The sequence below is a fragment of the Cydia splendana genome, chromosome 15 (genome assembly GCF_910591565.1).
Source record: "Cydia splendana chromosome 15, ilCydSple1.2, whole genome shotgun sequence".
NCBI lineage: Eukaryota > Metazoa > Arthropoda > Insecta > Lepidoptera > Tortricidae > Cydia > Cydia splendana.
Window position 1 is genome coordinate 18,455,206 of NC_085974.1, and position 16,915 is coordinate 18,472,120.

Consider the following 16,915-nt stretch of genomic DNA (forward strand, 5'->3'; position numbering starts at 1 on the left):
CAACTGTCTAGCTATCACGGTTCGTGAGATACAGCCTGGTGACAGACGGACGGACGGACGGACGGACAGCGAAGTCTTAGTAATAGGGTCCCGTTTTACCCTTTGGGTACGGAACCCTAATAATTACTACTGATTATGTACTTCCTCGAAATCAAGTACAAAGGGTCATCGGCAAAGTACTTGAACGAGGAAATATGTATATATATTATATTACGTATCCAGGAAAATATTTTCAATAAATATAATGTACATATCAACATAATAATCGACTTTGTCCAGCAGCGGGAAACTAAAATCAACTAGTAATAAAATCGAATAGTAATAAATGTTTAAGTATTATTAACATCACTGGGGTGTTCAAAATGTTATGAGCACAACGCTGTTGTCAATGCAGTAAAGTGTGCAGATTATTTTCACCTCACCTCACCCATTTTGCCAGTTCCGTTGCAATCTGTACATTTATTTAAAATTGCACTATCTTCGCAACTTATTTTAACTTATTCAAAGTACACGAGACATCATGGCTTACACTAATATTTATTACTCCTGTGGTTACGAACGTAATGTTATGTTCTTACGCAAAATTCAGGATATGTTTTTATTACTTACTATTTCATACTAAATACCTGAAGGTGATTTCATAACCCAAACAATAATAATTTAGAACGTCATAAACCAAAAACAAACTTTATTTATAACGGTGATTATCTATATTTTAGCATCATTCATCTTCAGAATGGATAGTAAAATTGTTTATGGTGTTATATTTTAGTAGGCTGCAGTCCGTTCATTAAAGTTTATACTCGAAAAGGCAGTTAAATATGGCATAGATAGAGAATAACCAGATAGAAATATGTGGTTTTATTCCACTTTTAATACGGATTTATATCTGCCTGCTGCCTTAGGTACTGGTTTTTAGGGTTCCGTACCCAAAGGGTAAAACCGGGACCCTATTACTAAGACTCCACTGTCCGTCTGTTCGTCTGTCTGTCACCAGGCTGTATCTCTTGAACCCTTCGAGCAACACGGAAGGGAGGCGGCATTCGCACTATTTCCCCTCTGCCGAGGTACAAGATTAGCGCGTCAATCTAATCTAGCGCGGGTAATAAAACTAGTTGCACTTGGATTTTTCACTAGACCGAGTCCAGACGCGCGCGTGAACACTGCTGCACAAAAATGCCTGTTTGCTCGGTTTTTTGTTAGAAAAAGAGGTCGGGGACATCAAATTTACAAAAAGAAAGTGTTACATTTCACATGTAATATTTTTTTTTACATATCATACGTTTAATTACATTCAAACACAATTATTATATTTTAGTCTCATGTAATTGTTGGATTTATCGATTTTGCTCGCTCAGTACAAATAGCGGATCGGTCGAGCGACAAATCCGACTTCTCATCTCTCAGAATACAATAACATACTTCAACGAAAATGTGTTAGTGTGCGTGTTGTGACACTTGTCACTCGTCCGTACACAAAAAGAGATCGAGGTTTGCAAGATTTGTCTTTGACGTGTGTCATTTTCTATGTATTTGTGTTGTCATTACAGATTGGATTTTGTATGTAAGTGTGTGAGAAGTGCGACTGTGTGCACCTTTCCCCCCGCGAAAAATGGCAGAAAGATTTGTACGGTGAGATATCGCTTGGGCCCCTCCCTTGCCGGTGTTGCTCGAAGCTTGAACCGTTCATATTCATATTATTTATTGGTAATACAGATACAATGTTATTACACGTCATACATTTAGGCAGGTACATAATTTACATATTGGATTAGGTACATAGGTATCATATTAATTAACTAACATTCGGAACATTCTCATAGTATAAATTCATTGACATTATAACATGCAAGTTCACTGAGCAAGCTCTTTAATTTTTTTGTGAAAATTGCCTCACTAGTGGAGTTTTTAATATCGGTTGGAACACGGTTATACAATTTAGGCCCAAAGACGCCGAGAGATGCACGAGCCTTGGCCAGCCGCCTTCGCGGGGGCGCGAGGAGATTTTTCGCGCGGTACCTTTCGCTTCTGAAACCGTACACCAAGTATTTATGCTGGTTAGCTCTTACGTACTTGCAAGCCATTAAGATGTATACACTGGGCAGAGTTAAAATTTTATAATGTTTGAACAGGTCCCTTGCGGGGTAATCAGCTGGTTTGTGCGCGATAATTCGCAATGCTCGTTTCTGAAGCTTGAAAGGTCTGTCACGGTCAGCAGATGTGGCCCACAGATCCGCTCCTTGTATCAAGATGGAGTGGAAATATCCAAAATAAGCTTTCTTGAGGTTATCAATGGATAGTGTGGGAGCTAGTCTAGATAGTGCATAACACGCTGAGGCTAGTCCGTTACATACATGGTCAATGTGGGATGTCTACGTGAGTCCGGAGTCTATCATGAAGCCTAGGTACTTAGTCACTAGGACTTGAGGCACTGGAATATTATCGATGGCAATGTTTAACAGAGCATCCTCTTTATGTTTTAGTTTGAAGTGCATTATGTTTGTTTTCTCTACGTTTAATGACATTCCGTTAGCTGAGAACCACATAGCAATTTTTTGCATTGTTATAGATAATTTGGATTTTAAGTTTTCAACTTTATCAGCGTTAACAATAATGCACGTGTCGTCCGCAAACATTACGTAATCCGGATCGGCGCAGGCAGATGTGATGTCGTTAATTAAGATTAAAAACAGGTTGTTGCCGGTCGCGGAGCCCTGAGGGACAGAGCTATTGCCAATATGCTCCATTTCAGATCTTGTGTTGTGGACGTAAGTACATTGTTTACGATTGTTTAAGTACGAGGCAATGGTATCATGAAAACTACCAGTGAAGCCGTAGTGTGATAGCTTGTCCAGCAGCAGTGCGTGATCTATCATCTCGAAGGCACGCGACAGGTCGCAGAATATTGCTGCAACCTGCCGCCCGTCCTCGAGATGCTGGAGCACACGCGTCGTGACGTCACGGACTGCGTCCGACGTTGAGCGCCCGGGCTGGTAAGCGTACTGTTGGAGGTTTAGTAGTTGGTTAGACGTGACGTGTCCCATTATTCTGTTACATAACAGACCCTCAAAAATCTTCGATACGACAGGAATTATTGATATGGGTCTGTAAAACTTGGTTGAATGCATGTCTCCTTTACCCTTATAAATAGGATGTACTTTTATTTGTTTTAAGGCGTCAGGATAGACTCCCGCGCTAACGCATTTATTAAAAAGTAATAAAAGTAACGATATTACGCTTGGGGGCGGACTATCAATTATGCGAGTTGTCATATCATTTATATCCTTAGACTCTTTGCGCTTAATTTTTTTACATACTGAGACTATTTCGCTAAGTGAAAAGGGCTCAAATTGATACCGTGGTGGTGTTTTAATTAACAGGTATTGATCAAGGTACTGAAGAGCGGTGCGCGTGCATGGGATGGCATTGTTTACATTTACTTCTATATAATACCGGTTTAGTTGTGAGGCGGCAGCGGCGGCGCGCGCGCCATGTTTGTCCCCAGCTGATTTGTTGATAAATACGTCTATCGCAGTGTTCGCATTGTTATTGCATGTTTCTGACGAGATTACGCGCCATACGCTGCGACACATGTTGTCACTGGTAGTTGAAATTTTGTTATTTACGTAACAGCTACGTGCATTTCTTAACTCTGCCCAATACAACAATTCGGCCTTATTTAGTTCGGTACACAGCTCGGCGTCGTCGGGCGCCGATGATAACAAAACTTTAATTTTACGGATATTTTGACGTAACTTTTTTGTTTGATTATTAACCCATGAACCAGTATTGTTTTTCATTAGTTGTTTTTTTATAGGGAAGTGTATTTCGTAAAAATGTTTGATGACATTCACAACGAGTTCGGTTTGTTTACCTGGGCAGCAGTCTTTTTCTAGAATTGATTCCCAATTGTAAAGGTCAAGGCCTTGCGTAAAACTTATTTTACTCTGGCTAGAAAAGGTTCTTTTTAGCGTGTGCAGGTTTTTGGTCGCGTTCTCGTTATGGATGTCAACAACAAAGTTTACAGACAAGTGATCTGAAAGATGCATGTCAAAGCAATTTACGGAGTTAATATCACATTTTTTAATATTGGTGTATACATGATCTAAGCATGTCTTTGACGTATTTGTAACCCTAGTTGGCTCGTTTACAAGCTGATTAAATCCCGATTGTTTAATTAAATTAAGTAGGTATTTTGTATTATTACATTTCGTAAGTATGTCTATGTTTATGTCGCCGAGTATCAACACATTATAACTTCGAATGGTATTTAAACGTAGTAAATTATCAAACATGCTTAGAAATAAATTTACGTCACCGTTTGGAGGGCGGTACACACATACTACGACGAGGTCCAGTCCTACACACTCGACGGCGCAGGCCTCAAAGTGGGACTCCACGGACAGCTCGGTCACCTCCTTGCGCTCGAAGCACGGGATCCTGGATTCCACGTAGATGCAGGTTCTTCCTCCCGCACGAGAGGATCGGCAGTACTGGGCGCGCAGTTGGTAGTTCAATATGTTCACAGATTTTATTTGACTTTGTTCAAGCCAGTGTTCTGTCAGGCATAATATATCGACTGACTGGTTTCGGGTCTGGAGCTCTGATTCGATCCTAAGGGTTTTGTTTGCCAGTCTATTGATGTTCTGATGTAAAACAGTTATTTGTGACATTTGGGCAGGCGCTTTTGATTTATTATTTGCAGGTTTAGTTAGTTTTGGGAGATCTAGGCTCCCTGGGTCTGAAAAAGGGCTGCCATTCAGATACACAGGTATTAATGGGCCAAGCCGTTGTCACTAGGAAATCTTCATAGACTGCTGATGGGATGCCAATTTTGTAGGATTTATATGTGTCTCTTTTTGATGGTATTGATTCAACGGAATATTGGACCCCATTGCGTATGCTATTTAGGTGTTCAATTATAGTTTCAGGCGAGGAATCATTTTTGAAAAAACATCCATGTAGGTACCGAAGGACCTCAACTCCGCGGAGTTCGGTATTTTCAGCGGACCCTTTTATTGACAGGGGTTTTTTGTGGCTTCGTCTGCGGTGATTGCGACTTTGGACTTTTTCCCACTCTCCGTCGGGTAGCTGGCCTTCAGGATTAGTTTCGTCGTTTGCATGTTTTATGTTAGTAACCCTATGCGTGTCCTCAATATGATTGTTTATATTTGTGCATAAGTTTGCAGTCGTTAATATTTTATCATTAGTGTTTTTCGTTGTCAGCTTTTTTTCTTTTGTCGTGGCGGTCGGCAGTGCCGGGGATTCTTTTTTGGCCGGCTGGTTCACTTGTTTCAATTTAGCCGGTAGTTTTGCTTGGGTCGTGAGCCTCTCTTTCGTGCGCGCTGCGGCTGCGCGCGTTTCACGCGTTCCTTGCATATGCGTTGAAGCAGGACGACTAGTGGGCGTAGATGCGCTGCTGCTCGGTGTCGATAGCGCGCTTTTGTTCTCAACTTTACTGGTCGTTTTCGATGTCCCCTCGGTTCTCGTTACATTTAACAGCGATTTAATTTCGGATATTTCGTTTAATACGCTGTCAATTTTGTCCGATAAATCAATCACTTTTTGTTCTAAAGGTTGAAGCATCTTTATGAGGGTGTTTTCTCGTGTATCACTATCACTTTTTTCCATTTTTTTTTGCGGAAAGCACTTGTTTACTTATTTGACACCGTCAGTAACGTTCGGCCGACCGCGCGTACCGACCGTGATAGCTAGACAGTTGAAATTTTCACAGATGATGTATTTCTGTTGCCGATATAACAACAAATACTAAAAAGTACCCTCGGTGGGCGAGTCCGACTCGCACTTGTCCGGTTTTTCTAATTTAGCCCAAGCTTCGAGCAACACCGGCTTCCGACACGTCGGAAGGGAGGAGCCCAAGCGATATCTTACCGTACAAATCGTTTTGCCATTTTTTGCGGGGGGAAACGTGCACGGGATCGCACTTTTCACTCACTACATGCAAAATCCAATCTGTAATGACGACACAAATACAAATACATAGAAAATGATACACGTCAACGACAAATCTTGCACACCTCGAGCTTTTTTTTGAGTACAGATGAGTCACAACACGCACCGCGCTAGTTGTGTGCATGCCCAGTTGGGCATGTGCTTCGGCAGAGGGGAAATAGTGCGAAAGCCGACTCCCTTCCGTGTTGCTCGAAGAGCCCAAGCTAATATAACGAAGTGTGTTTGGTAATTGTGTTTTAAATGGTAAAATCTCCACTGTAGTATTATAATTAATAAAACGATCTAGTATAAATGGTCTCCAAACGAAAGCCCGCAGACCAGATCCAGTAAAAAGGAAGTAGAGAGCCAAAGACCATAAAATAAAAGCCAAAGTCCTAGTCGTAATACAGTCACCAGCAATAATATGTTACACAACCAAGGCCTCAAAAATATCTGACACGATATTATTTGTAGAGCCATAAGAGCGTGTCACATATTTTTGCGGCCTTCGATGAGTAACATATTATTGTAGGTGACTGTAACCGCTATGGTCAAAAAGTTTGGAGAACCCCAATCTAGTACATACAAAAAAAAAATTACGAATTTATCAGTGAGAATATTTTTAATAAGGACATTGAAACGAAGCATTATATCCAGCTATTTCTATCATTTGAAGTGGAAGGCCTATTTTCGCAAGAACCTTAAAATCTCTAAAGATAATGAGTCCTCATTTCGTAACCTATTAGAAGCCCATGCTCACATAATTGAATCAAGTAGCACTCAAATACGCATTTTAATTCAATTAGCTGACATGTAACATATGTCAGTGTACTTTAAATTTGAGGTGCCCATTTTTATAAAGCTGTTACTGCAATTTGAGTCTTAAAGCTTAGATTTAAAGTCGCTTTTTCAATGACTTGGTTTTAGGCAATTTGGCCAGCGCAAATTATTTAAAGTATCTTATTAGGTCAACATAAAGTGTATGATAAAGAAAATAGTCCTTCCGCATTACGCATACATACATCTGTGTCGTAATGAAATTAAAACAGTTGGTACTGTTGTTAGCCTAGTTTGAAAATAGCCGACAAGTCACAGCATCACTTATCTGACCGAAGTAATGTTACAACAGTTTAAGAAATATTTTGCAAATCAAACATTTTTGTGTGGTATCTAGCTAGTAAAAAGCCGCGAATAATGGCATCAAAGGCGTGCAAAGGACAGGATTACGTTTTAATGCATGCGTGCAGATTGCAGATATATTAGTGGTATCACTACACCTTATAAAACAAAGTCCCCCGCTGCGTCTGTCTGTTTGTGTGTTTGTATGTTCGCTCACTGACTCACCGAACTTTTCATGCGGTTTTCATCTATCAATAGAGGGATTCAAGAGGAAGGTTTAGATGTATAATTTGTTAAGGTTTACCCGGGCGAAGCCGGAGCGGGTAGCTAGTAAAATATAATGCTTTTACACGTTTGAACTTTTATCAGGCGATCCGTGAGCTTATTTATGACCGTCGCATCGTGTTATTAAGAACCTTTGAACCCTTTGATCGCTCACGTCATCCTGAACCTTGTCAGAATGCACGAACGTTGATATTGCGCTGCAGCCGCACGCAAATTTGCCGTCTTCGGCGGTCAAGGATAAAAAAAATGATAGATTGACTGCTACGCGGTTACCACACTGATGCAAATCCGCCTTAAGTCAAGTCAACGACCGTCGTTTTCATTAAAATTCATCTGATGAACAGTTTACTATCTAAACAGCAAAATAAATCGAAAATTGAAATGAATTTAAACAAATTTCAAGCTTACTCAAAAAAACATAAAGTCGAGTTTTGGGCAGCTTTTAGGTAATTTCCTGTAAACTGATATTCCTTGTGTTTATAAACGTTCATTATGCGTGTCGGCGCATAACGCATTTTATGCGTTTTCTGTGCCGCATTCCTGAACGATGCAACGGGTGATAAAATATATTCGTAAAACGCTAACAAATGTACCTGTCTGTAAAATATACGTATTTGACAAAGATACATCGAGTGTATAAGATACGTAAATTCTATCAGAAATCGTGCCTCTTCTAAACGAATAGCGTCTCTGTTGTGTCGGGTGCGGGGCAGTCACAACAGTATACTTAAGGTCATAGCAGAGAGGGTGGATTGTACCTTCCTGAAATTTTGGGTTGACCTAATAATAATTAAATAGTTATTTAATGTAGTAGTAGTTAAGTAATTAACGTAGTCATAAGCCAAACTAACAATTCTATGGATACAATTTATCTGAAATAAAGAATTAATAATAATTCGTTTGAAGTTGATGAGAGAGATGATATGGCGTTGTGAGGCGCTTTATGTTTTGTGATAACTGAATTATCAATTTTACTGTCAACCTTTGGGAGCCAAAGTACATTAGCTGTCAAATTTGACGTAATTAAGGGAAAAATTACCCAATTTACAATCACCTTTGGTATCTAAGAAATGTACAGCGTAGAAGAAAATGTTTAGATATCCGGCGCGATCTTGACTTTTCTGACGTCCGCGGCTATTTTTTGCTTGCGGCTCTAATTCTAATCCCAAATTGTTAATTCGATATGATGGTGACAGATATGTCATCGGTATTTTGTTTTATATATTCGCTCGTTTTAAGAAGTAATACATTTTTTTGTTGAATAAAAGTTTTTAATTGGTATAATTAGTGTGTTTCATGTAAACATTATTTATTAAGAATTGTATAAATATAGAATATAGTTTGCTAGAAAAATACAGTTTTGAAAGCCAGGAAAAGTTGAACATGGTAGGCAATGGTGGCCATTTTCTACAGCGCTCTTTCTATGGTAAATTAAAAATATTTAATTCGCACCATATTTCAAGTAATAACATTAAACTAATGTAATCAATATACTTAATTTGTCAGTCTAATGAAGTCTGATCCGATGCCCTAAAATCAAATTACATTTTTTTTATAATAGCTTTGGATAAAAAAAGTACCGTAGATTGGAAATGTAGAGGCAATAACGTCTTTCTTGAAAGTGCGATGAAGAAAGGGCCCAAATAGTCGACCTTTTGTCGCGAGTCCGCGGGTGAGTGAACGCGGGCTAATTTTACCACTTAGCATTTATTTACGCGCCGGCGCCGCGCCGCACGCGCATACGGGGTAGCATGGTATAGTAAAATCCACAGAAAACAATGTAATTGAATGGTCACCTAACCGAAAAACACATCAATGTGGAGAAGACCGGCATATACAGGGTGGAAAAATCGAGTGGCACATGGATGGCAACTACCTTAAATATTGTAAATAGCACATTTTGTGTAAAGGAGACTTTCCTTTGTTTTTAAAAACAATAAATTCTGCATTTAAGGATTTATGAAAAATCGCTTGCCTCAGCCGGGACTCAAACTGGTCAAATGTGACAAAAAATCAAATTTAAAAGGTAATTGTTAGTTTTATATTCATATTCATATTCAATTCTTTATTGCAGATAACAAATGATCCATATTAAATTAAAATAATTAAAATTAACGTACATAATAAAAAAAAACAATAAATGGGAACACTTAAAAAATATTAAATTGTTATTATTTATGGCCTTCCGTTATTCTGATTGTATTTGTTATTTAGAGAAAAATGAACCTTATCAGTAAACCTTTCAATCTGCATCATAAAATACGGCACGTTATTTTTTGTCACATTTGACCGGTTCGAGTCCCATTGAGGCAAGCGATTTTTCATAAATCCTTAAATGCAGAATTTATTGTTTTTAAAAACAAAGGAAGGTCTCCTTTACACAAAATGTGCTATTTCAATATTTAAGGTAGTTGCCATCCATGTGGCACTCGATTTTTCACATTGTATAATTGATTGCATTGAAGACCGTCATAGAGTTCACCCCTGCTCTACCTACCTTCTGGTAGATGAGGTGCATTAGCCAAGATTTACTAAGCGCTGTTTAACACAATCTAAACAGAAAATTTCATGTATCCTATCTATTATTCCTATCTGAAAATTCCCCTAATAAAAAAAACTTTAACAGTAAACCTATCTTTTGCACCTAAAATGTATGTTTGCTCAACCATTAATATCGCATTTCACTTGAAAATTTGCAACACATTGCCAAGTTATATCGAATCAACTGTAAATGCTGTAATGCAGCCCTCAACACCACATTATCGGCTCAAAGATCGAACATCAAACAACACATGTTGCACTGTTTCGTGGGAACTTACTCGAGTACAAATAAAGATAAACGAATTGACCATTAGTAGATCTTATTGTAATACGGATAAGGTTTACTTTTAGTCACTTAAATGTGTTTGATGTGTTGTTACATGGGTACTGTTTAGCATAATGTTTTAACTGTCCTCTTAAGACCCACGGTCTTACCCGTAGTAGAAAAATTACTGTTCCGTTCTGCTAAATACATAATGATAAGATTAATAAGTATAAATCGTGAAAGTATAGACACTAGTCAGACAGCTGCTGATAACTTATCCTGTTCTGTTACAGGTATTTCGTGGCTCTTTACTCCTTTTTAATTTTAAGAATTTCAAAATTTCTCATTGATGTGATGTACCTATATGTTACGAATAAAGTAGGTACTTCTTATGTTATCTTATCTTAAAGTCCATATTACTAACCTCTTTCTCAGGCCTCGCGTCGTGTATTTTGTCTCGCAGCGCCACCAGTTCCAGCGGCCAGCTGGAAAGCTCCGCGTCCGGGTCCGAAAGCAGCACCTGCGTAACAGACCTTATTAGTAACTAGCTAAGGTTGAGATTTGATTGGAGAAGTTATGGGATCTGCTGAAACGGGCTCCAATGTTTATCGCACCTTATGTATTACTAAATACCTGAGGCTTTAAATTAAACGAACGTTTTTTTCTAAACACTGTAGTGGGCTTTTTGAGGTACATTTGCAATAAGTTTAATTCATTGAAAATTGATTGGGTGGGTCAAAAGTATCTCCCGTAGGAAACTCTAACTTCACCACTAACCAATCTTTGCCACCCGTCCACAATTTCACCTTATAATTTTTCACAAAAACTTATTACTAAAACTTCCTAATAAGTATAACTTACAAGCAACAAATCTGCCATTCCAAAAAAACACTATTTCACCAATTTAAAAACACTATCCATCAATACACTAAAACTGTCACATAAAATCACGTCCCGATATCACAAGAATCACCACCACACTGGCGGTAAACACGGCCTATTTGACCCCCTTATCATATCAGTGAATACTTGGTTATAGTCACAATAGGGTCCTGGCAATATGGTGATGGCAAAACAAACTCATTTGCTAATCTGTTTGTCTGTGGATTTGAGGAAAATAACTATTAAGTTGCCAGTTGCCAGTGACACAATGAGGATATGGAAAATAAAAATATTATAATTTACATGTATAAATAGTTACATATAACCATAGAGCATAATGCTCAACAACATAAGACTTTTCGGTCGGTGCTACATCTATTGTCATTTGACAGTACTACTACTACTTAAAGTACTGATAGTTCCGCTACTCGATGCTAGATGTCGACTATGAAAATACTAATATTTTTGGTACCAAAACTGATGTATGGAGTGAGCAATCTTGTCTTATTTCTCTATGACATAACACAATTCCAGTAATAATGAGTATGAGTATTGTATACTCTTTAACTTTTAGCGCCGTTTTGTCATCAAACCTGTGTGGTTTAGGGGCTTGCCATGATAGCGATACAATATACAACGAACGCACGAGGTGTTAGACATTATTCGGATTTGGGCAACCTTAACAGCCTTAATTATTAATTTTTATCCAAACCAGTGGGGAGACACTCCTGGGCAAACTCGGCTCCGTTCGGCTCAGCATTGCTCCGAGCAATTATTAGGGTTGGCACCACTTGACGTCCTTTTGCGTGCACGACCACAGATAAGATAATGGCTTGAATTTTGACAACCCTAAATAGCCGAATGGGATAGTGCCATATATTAGAAAGGGACAACATGATTCGACCCTGAACCGCTGTCAAACTTCGGTTTTGTAGGAAGTGTCCTTTCTGTACGGTAGTACTATTATTTATTCTGTGTCCAAACATACATATTTTACTTTACAATATTTTTTTAAACAGCTCGCTACGGTACGGTTTATCTGTCTGTAGAAATTACCATGTGGCTAACTAAGGAATGAGGTAGATTTAGGGCCAGTTACCCCAACCACACTTAATAAACTGATCAACGTCATTAAGCAGTGAACTACGAAACTTCCCGTACCATAAAAAAATTCCGACCCTAAATCTTTAAAAAACACTTAAGCCCGAGTGAAATTCTGTTTATAAGCTGGATCATAATCAAAGAACCTACTCGAAATCACAGATTTTACTAGTCATCTCCACACCTAAAAAAAAACCACGGCGGTAGACAGCGCGGTGTCAAAAACGCGGTCAGACGCGCGAAAAATGTCCCCCAAGCGTTGGCGCCACGCCATCGCGTCGATACGGTGAGTGGTGACTTGGTGAGTAAGGAGTATTATTAGACGTAAGTGTAGATACGAGGATATTTGGTTTAAGGAGAAAGCTGTGAACTTATTTTTACCCGACTACGGAATAACAAAAGGAAGAGTTATGTTAAAGTCCAGTGTTCTACCATAACGTTGACTCAAGAATAATTTTTAACATTCAAGAACTAGAGGGTTTCATATGAAAAATATTCGTAGTAGGACTTCGAGTTTATTCCTCTGTAGAACTTCCTCTACATTATCGTTTTAGTAGCATTCGGAACTGCATGTCGCATTTTGCTTAAAATATATATATTTAGTGAGCTCCAAAGACCCATGGGAGTGGGAGAATCGCATCGGTCGAAAATGCTCCGAAAAGCTACAACAACTCTAAATTTAATAACTTGCTATTCGATTTTCTCTAAATGCAAACCTAACCCTTTTTGAAGCCGACTGATAAAGGGTCCGCTATCAGTGTCGACCTCGAAACAGGTCATTGTAATGCACCAATCGAACGTCCATTGATAAAATAATCTGAACTCATGCTCCTGAATGTTAACGTCACGTAAGCACATTGAGGAGTATTCCATGAAATTGTCTACCGTTTGTCCCGTGCAAACGCGAATTTTCTGAAGATTTGCAGGTATAAGAGTTTCCTTTTCTATGACAAATGGTCAAAAATATGCACAGAAAAATAATCGCCTGCTTTAAATGCCGAAAACAAAGTCGCAACACAGGAATGAAATGCGTTTGTACGGGATAGCCCGTGGAAATGCTCCGTGAACGATAGCGTCTTAAATTCTTAGAGTTAGACCAAGAAAAGTCTGCAGCGATTTTGATAGCCCACGTAGTGCAAGTGCTATTTTAAACGTCAAACTTCTATGAAATTTTGAGGTATAAATAACACTTGCACTGCGTGTGCTATTTTCTTAGATCTAACTCTAACACGTTTTGGGAAAAAATATTTAGCAAAAATATGTATGTATAATCTTATTCTTTATAGTTCCTAACGCCTGGCTATAGCTATCAGGGTAAACCAATAAATAATTGTGTTATTAAATGTATGAATGTTTCCTTACGATATTTTCCTTCCAGCAAGTGGCATTTTTTTTTTCGTTTATAATTCACGAGTTTGAAAACTTATTACTATTTGAGTTTTGGCTACGAGTGTTCGAGTGTGTTTTGGAGGTTATAATAAAGAGGGAACACTACAAATACGCATCAGTAAAGGCGAATATCAAACATCTTATCTCTTGGAAACCATGCCGATACATGTCAATATTGACATTGACAAAATAATGTAAATAGAAGTTTTCACCACGAATACTGTGGAGGCCCGATGTGCAATGAAATGTACATTACGATTACAATTGAAGATAACTTAGATGAAATTGCAGTTTTTTGTTTTCGACAAAATACATTCAAATTATTATTCAGTTTTTAATTGACCGAAGCGAAGCGAAGGTCTACGTTTTGACTCGGGCATTTTGCTTTCGTATGTCCGGATGTTCTCCTCTACAGGTCGCAATTCTTAACCGATTCTCATGAAATTTTGTGACCAGATTCTATGACTAAATAAAAATTTTTTGTCAATCCGGTTTTTGGAAATTTTAAAAAATGGCGGAGTCGTGATACCTGGCGCCTAAACAAATAGTCGTATCGATATCATAAGAGTTTTTTCTTTTTGATATATGTTTATAGATTAAATGGCCAAAAATTCAGAAAATTTGTATCACTGGTTTCGGCGGTATTTAGATATTTAGTTTTTACTTGAGAATGAGTAGCTAAATTTCGTCAGCTTTAGTAAGAACTATCATGGCGCATTTTGCAAACGTTCGCTTTTTTGTTTGCATAGGGAGGTCCCTGGTTCCATCCCCAGTAATTGTATGCTGCTACATAACTTTTTGTATTTTTTTATACTTAAATTTCGTATCAATTGTTGTTTTTTATTTTATTTTTTTATTTTGAAAAAATGAAAAAAATCGTATTTTTTATTTATCAAGCGCGGGCTAAGCGCATTCGTTTATTTTTTGCAACAGATGATGGCTTTTTGCGCTTTAAAGAAAATTTGATTCTTGAATATACGGCGCCATACCTTTGGCCTATGCTCGTCTAGATGGCGACACCATTTTATATTTAACAATTTTTACTCATATCAGTAAAAGAACATGAGTCAAAATCATATGGCGTTCTAAAAATAAAAAAAATCATTTATCCATACATATATACATTTATTGATATTTTTTTTCATTTTCATTTTAATCCTGTATCGAAAGATGGCAGTAAATTTACTGTGACTACAAAATTTAGTATGACAATAACCCTCTACTACATATAGGGACCCTGCGAGTTGGAGGGTCTGCCATCTTGTGGCCTGAATCGGAAACATGTACATTGCCAAAACAAGTTCTACCATCTACCGTTCTTGTAGGTACGTTTCCTTATGCATAGTAGGTTCTGTCATCTTGTGGGCTACATCGGAAGCATAAACGTCACATTTACGCCTCACGCCAAAAATCTGACGGCTCCTATGCTACCCCCTATAGTTCACGCACGCCCACTATAGGGACCGTGCGCGTTGGAGGGCCTGCCATCTTGTGGCCTGAATCGGAAACATATGTGCACATGTACATTGCCAAAGCAAGTGCTACCATCTACCGTTCTCGTAAGTACGTTTCCTTGTGCATAGTAGGTTCTGCCATCTCGTGGGCTACATCGGAATCATAAACTACACATCTACGCTTCGCGCCAAAGATCTGACGGCTCCTGTGCTGCCCCCTATAGTTCATGCACGTCCCCTATACACTTTATTCTCTTTAGATTAGATATTTAAATTCTTACTCGAGAATAAGTAACCAAATTTCGTCAGCTCATCTAAATGCTATCATAGCGCAGTTGGAAAGACGCTTACAAGCAAGGATATGGGAATAGGTACTCGGTTCAATCCCCAATAAATGCAATTTTTTTTATTTATTTTTTGCACTTAAACATCGTATTGCTGATTGATCAAGCGAGCGCGAAGCGCGAGGTAAGCGTATTCGTTTGATTTTTTGTTTGAATATTTTTTTAGCGGTTTTAGTTCAAGGGCATGGCTGTTCCAGGAGTCAATTTCCACTTACGTTTATAGCATGGGCGGTCACCATCCATAAATCGCAGGGGTTAACATTGCCTAGGGTAGTGGTCGACCTTGGGCTCAGGGAACTAGCTGTAGGTTGCTCGTACGTTGCGCTTTCCCGGGCTCAAAGTCTAACTAACAATAATGTTAGTTAGACTTTGAGCCTTTTAATTTGGATCGCCTCGCTAAAATGGCCCATAATTTCCGCAAATAATTTTTTCTTCGAGGCAATTACTCCGTTCTCATTTTTTCCCAGTGGAATTTCTTCGCTTTATTTAATTTTTCGTGTACATTTTTTCATAAACTAAATTTTCCTTTTCTCAATTTATTCCCTTTTCTTTTTAATCCCAGTAGTTAAAATAACCAGTAGGTTTTTTTTTTCACTAACTAAATATTCTCTATCTCCACATTTTCTCTTTTTTTTAATGCTAGTGGTAAAGATAACCAGGTTTTTTTCAAATAGGTAGGTTAGGGTTATTTTTTTTGATGACCCTATAAACGAAACTGCTCCCGGAGATAGGTAGGTTAGGCTTATTTTTTTTTTGATGACCCTAAAAACGAAACTGCTCCCAGAGATAGGTAGGTTAGGGTTATTTTTTTTTTTTGATGACCCTAAAAACGAATCTGCTCCCAGAGATAGGTATGGTTAGAGTTATTGGCTGACAGCGTTTGGTTTTTTACTTGTAGTTTTTTAGATTATGTTTTAATTTTAGTGTTTTTGATATTTGTTGTATGTGAAATACCTACAAGTAACAAATATAATTACTACACTATTAACATACAGTAACAAGAAAATATTATCCTAGATATTTAAAAGAACGAAAACTATAAGGAAAAGATTAATTTAAAAACATTAAAAATAGGCGATTGCGGAAGAAAACCATTGGGAAAATATGGGAACGGAGTAATTGCTACCGAGAATGAATGATTTCGGGAAATTATGGGCAACGCAAAATATGAGAACGGAGTAATTGCCTCGAAGAAAAAATGATTTTCGGAAATTATGGGCCACACTCGCGCACGAAGCTTCTTAGTTGCAGTTTACAGGTTAATTCAAAGGTAATGTTGGTTTCCTAACATAGGTAGAGTAACATTGGCAAATAACATTGGCACTGCGTGTGCTGTCAAAATCTCTGCAGACTTTTCTTGGTCTAACTCTATCCACTTTTCTATACAATTAGTATGGCGACGTGTATACTTAAGGGGCATCGACCGTACACTGACATCGGGATGATATTTTTATCATGTTATTTAGTAGTCATCGTGCGTCTCGCTTGCGCCAATACATGTACGGACAAGAACGAGTGAAATGCACGATAACTAAATGACATCAGTTAGATGTCTTTCTGATATCAGTGTAAGTTTGAATTGG

At 38.2% G+C, this 16,915-nt stretch overlaps 1 protein-coding gene across 1 annotated transcript in view; it reads right to left on the reverse strand.

The window, feature by feature from the left end:
- The window catches only part of LOC134797818 (golgin subfamily B member 1), a 108,653-nt gene that overhangs the window by 77,632 nt on the left and 14,106 nt on the right, over positions 1-16,915 (reverse strand). The window contains exon 8 of the mRNA XM_063770188.1: positions 10,587-10,682. Within this exon, the coding sequence (XP_063626258.1) occupies positions 10,587-10,682 (96 nt within the window). The remainder of the gene's footprint in view (positions 1-10,586; positions 10,683-16,915) is intronic.